This window comes from Haemorhous mexicanus, chromosome 7, assembly GCF_027477595.1.
Source record: "Haemorhous mexicanus isolate bHaeMex1 chromosome 7, bHaeMex1.pri, whole genome shotgun sequence".
In the NCBI taxonomy this organism is placed as follows: domain Eukaryota; kingdom Metazoa; phylum Chordata; class Aves; order Passeriformes; family Fringillidae; genus Haemorhous; species Haemorhous mexicanus.
The window spans coordinates 21,260,083-21,263,698 of NC_082347.1; the positions used below are offsets into that span (position 1 = coordinate 21,260,083).

The following is a 3,616-nucleotide window of genomic DNA, read 5'->3' on the forward strand; positions in this document are numbered from 1 at the left end:
TAAATGACGGGCAATTGTTACTGGGACAGGTTGCTATTTTTCCTTTATCAGGCTTTAATTGCAGTGATGCCCAGATCTCGCTGACTGCCACGGCTGTGTCGAGACACGGCTGGGGGCAGTCACACAGTGTTCGTGTCCTGCGGGCAGGGGGCTGTGCCACACGTGGCTGACGTTCCCCGGCTCCAAGACTGCTGTGTAGAACAGTGCGGCTCCGGAGACGAGCCCAGAGAGGCAGACTGGATCCAGCAATGCCCACTTTGGAAGCTGCATCTGTTTAGAGCGGCTGTGCCGGTCGGGGCAGGGCAGAGGCGAGCGGCCAGCCCTGGGTCGGGCATGCCTGGCTGCCAGGCTGGCTGCCCGGCACCTGCCCCAGACCATCTCGCAGCCTTCCCGGCTCTGAGCGGGGCTGGCAGCGCCCCTGTGCCGCTCCTACGGCCGGCGGGAGGGAGCGGCGTCTCGCCCTGGATCTCAGCATGTCCGGGCCAGGGGCGCCGGACACCCAGGACCCTGAAGGCGCTGGGACATGCCCGGAGGATGTCCCCTCCCTCAAGGAAATCGAGCAGCTCCTGAACACTGGGCGGCCCTCTTGCAATCACGTTGATGAAGTATGGCCTAATCTCTTCTTAGGGGACCTGTAAGTACAGCTTTATGGACACACCTCTGCCATACCTTCTGTTAGTGTGCCTCATGGGTGCGGCTTTAGACAGCTCATAGTTTTGCTAATTGCTGTCGTTTACGCTGCAGACAGCACGATTTCTGAGATAAAATTATGACTAAACTGGTATTCCCTTCTCGATTAGCCCTTAGAATAGATGCATGAACTGGTGCTCCAGCAGTGGTTTAGGAGATGCAATCTCAATGCTTCTGCTCTGTGAATATCACTGCACCCATCTTGATTTGTCTTTGTCTTTCCTTAGAGTAACAGCACACAATAGATTTATTTTGTGGAAGATGGGTGTGACCCATGTTTTAAATGCTGCCCATGGCACATCATACAGCCACGGAGGCCAGGACTTTTATGGAGCAACCATTGATTATTATGGTGTACCAGCCCATGACCTGCCAAGCTTTGATATCAGCCAGTTCTTTTTCTCTGCTGCACAGTTTATCCACAATGCCTTGAACACGCCAGGAGGTATGACATTTTTATTGGTCACATTTTGATGTGAGTCAGCAGCCTCATGTAACAGGTCAGCTCCACAAAGCTCAGTGGTGGACAAGTCACTACATGGTGTCCTGCCAGGTGCTGGTCGCCTGCACGGTGGGTGGCAGGAGAAGGGACTGCTGTGTATGTGGGTGTAGCTCTGACTAGGTCCCAAAGAGCTCATCTGACAAAACAAGATGAACCGTGCAAGAGAGAGCCTGGGGAGGAGAAAGTAAATAATTTGGAAGGTAAGGCTCATTCAAAAGGGGAGAAGCAAAAAGATGCATTGGAAATGGGCACCCTCTTTTGAGACTGTCTTACTCCAAGAACAAATGAATAAAAAGACTAATGTCCTGGTTTCTGCAATCACCAACTGTATAAAGAGGTTCATATATTGCAGATGAGTTTCTTGTGTGAACAGAGCCTGCAAAGCTGTGCCTCCAAGAATCAGGTTTACTTTTACCCAAGGAGATTTACAGTGAGTTCCACAAGAAACTCAGCCTCTTGGCAGTGGTGCAATAAAATTCTAATTGACCTGTTTTAAATAAAAAACCATTTCTTAGCGTGAGTAAACTGGCATTAATGGAGCTGTCTCTGTATCACAAGTTCTGACTTCAAAAAAGAACTACAGTTGCATCAAATTGCCTGATTATGCAATAGTACTAGGCCAGTCATTTTTCTTGGTGGCTAATGTGGCTGTGCCATCCATTCAGGCCAGATTTTAGCATTCTTCCTTGCATAAGCCAGCCTGCTGAAACGAATGGGTCCTCTTTTCCTCATGGTCAAAACAGAACAGCTTCATTACTCTGAGAGGGTTTTCTTTGATTTACAAGTGTTTCTGGTAAGAGATCAGTTTGGGGTCTCATAGCATTTCTCATGCAAGTGACTGTAACAACGGCAAATTAGACGTAACTAATTAGCAGTTCATGTGATTTATCAGAAGTGAAAAACATTTAAATTAAACTTCATCCACTGTACTGCTTCTCTTGATGGTTGTATTTTTTTTTTTTTTACTAGCCAAAATATTGGTACATTGTGCAGTTGGAGTAAGCAGATCAGCTTCTCTAGTCCTAGCATATCTCATGATAAATCACCACCTCCCATTAGTTGAAGCCATCAAGACAGTGAAGGAGCATCGATGGATTTCACCCAATCGTGGTTTTCTGAAGCACCTGCGAAACCTGGATGTTCAGCTACGGCAAAGGAAGGAGTGCTGAACGGGCAACCCCATCTACATTCACTTGACTGAGTTTCACCCTTCAGAGCCGCTGTGCACATACAACTTCCCATGATCAATGCACATGATAAAAATGAAGACAATTATGCATAGACATAAAAGGCCAAAAGAACGGTAAATGGGTTAATTCTGATAGCTCAGTCCCTCCAAAACCAGCACAGACAACCAACACTATAACCTCTGCACAGGGTGGAACTGCTGTGCCTTGAGTGGTGCTACTGGATGAATCTACTGAAGTGATTTAGACAGACCAAATTTGTCTCCGGTTTCCGTTCATGCCAGAGGCAAGTTCAATATTTGCATCTAGCTGTAAGGATGTGAGTCCCCTTTACTTGGGAGTGTAACATAATCATCTTTCTCAGTTTGGTTACAGTTCTCACATGCATGTTCTCCTAAGAAAAAAATGTCTTTCAGTTTCAGGCCTGATGATGTGACAAGGACAGTTTCTTGAGAGCCCAGGCACTCCTACAGAAACGTTCCTCTTTTTCTGGTCTGCTAAATATTATGGTGTGTCAGCCACAAGACCCACACTATCAGAATAAATATTTGTGATACTTCTGCAGCCTGGGTTAGCAAACCCCATGAGTCTTTTCTTATTAAGTATGTTTTCAAAAAGATAATGTATGTCATGTAGTAAGTATATTGAGGATGTTAAAAAGACTATGTCAGATCTTCAAAGCATTTCGTTAGTGGGACTCCTCAGTTCACTTGCACTCCAAGTTATCCCAAATCAGTTCTGTGTCAGTGGCTTTGGATCACCCATGGTTTAATATCAGGTAGACAGTTTACATCAGTGGCTTGGCCTAATTGATACAAATTAGTTTTAACATGTTTTGAGGATGTCAGTTTTCCTATCACTAGTTAATCAGTATTTAAACCAATGTGATTTTTAATACAGCAACAGCATTTAAAATTCATGCTACCACTCTGCCTGAAAATTAGCTTGTTACCTTGTGGTGAACCCTGAAGTGATAATCAAATTTGGTTTTGCCCTTTGCTGCTGGTTGGATTTATTGATTAGTTGACCTTAAAAGATTCCCTGACAGATTAAGTAAATACATTTCTGCTTGCTTGTTTGCATTTGAAGCATCAGTTCTGATTATTTTATTCTCTGCTGGAAGAGACTTGCAAGGTTATTAGAAGACTAATATAATGGTGACTTGGGAGTTGAACCTCTTCCTTTCCAGACCATATTTCCTTTTTCATTCTTGCAGAGGTTATGACATGAATGCTGA

At 45.1% G+C, this 3,616-nt stretch overlaps 1 protein-coding gene across 1 annotated transcript; it reads left to right on the top strand.

Annotated features, from left to right (window-relative positions):
• Window positions 1–377: 377 nt before the first annotated feature.
• DUSP13A (dual specificity phosphatase 13A) lies at window positions 378–3,467 on the top strand. Its single transcript, XM_059851325.1, has 3 exons — window positions 378–634; window positions 918–1,135; window positions 2,162–3,467. The coding sequence occupies exons 1-3, from the start codon at window positions 474–476 to the stop codon at window positions 2,359–2,361; spliced, it is 579 nt and encodes a 192-aa protein (XP_059707308.1). The 5' UTR covers window positions 378–473; the 3' UTR covers window positions 2,362–3,467.
• Window positions 3,468–3,616: the final 149 nt, after the last annotated feature.

Bases quoted from the DNA above. Each gene is read 5' to 3' on its own strand.
- DUSP13A (XM_059851325.1), top strand. From the start codon at position 474: ATGTCCGGGCCAGGGGCGCCGGACACCCAGGACCCTGAAGGCGCTGGG. The intron at 635-917 runs GTAAGTACAGCT...GTCTTTCCTTAG, and splicing joins AATCTCTTCTTAGGGGACCT to AGTAACAGCACACAATAGAT. The intron at 1,136-2,161 runs GTATGACATTTT...TTTTTTTACTAG, and splicing joins TGCCTTGAACACGCCAGGAG to CCAAAATATTGGTACATTGT.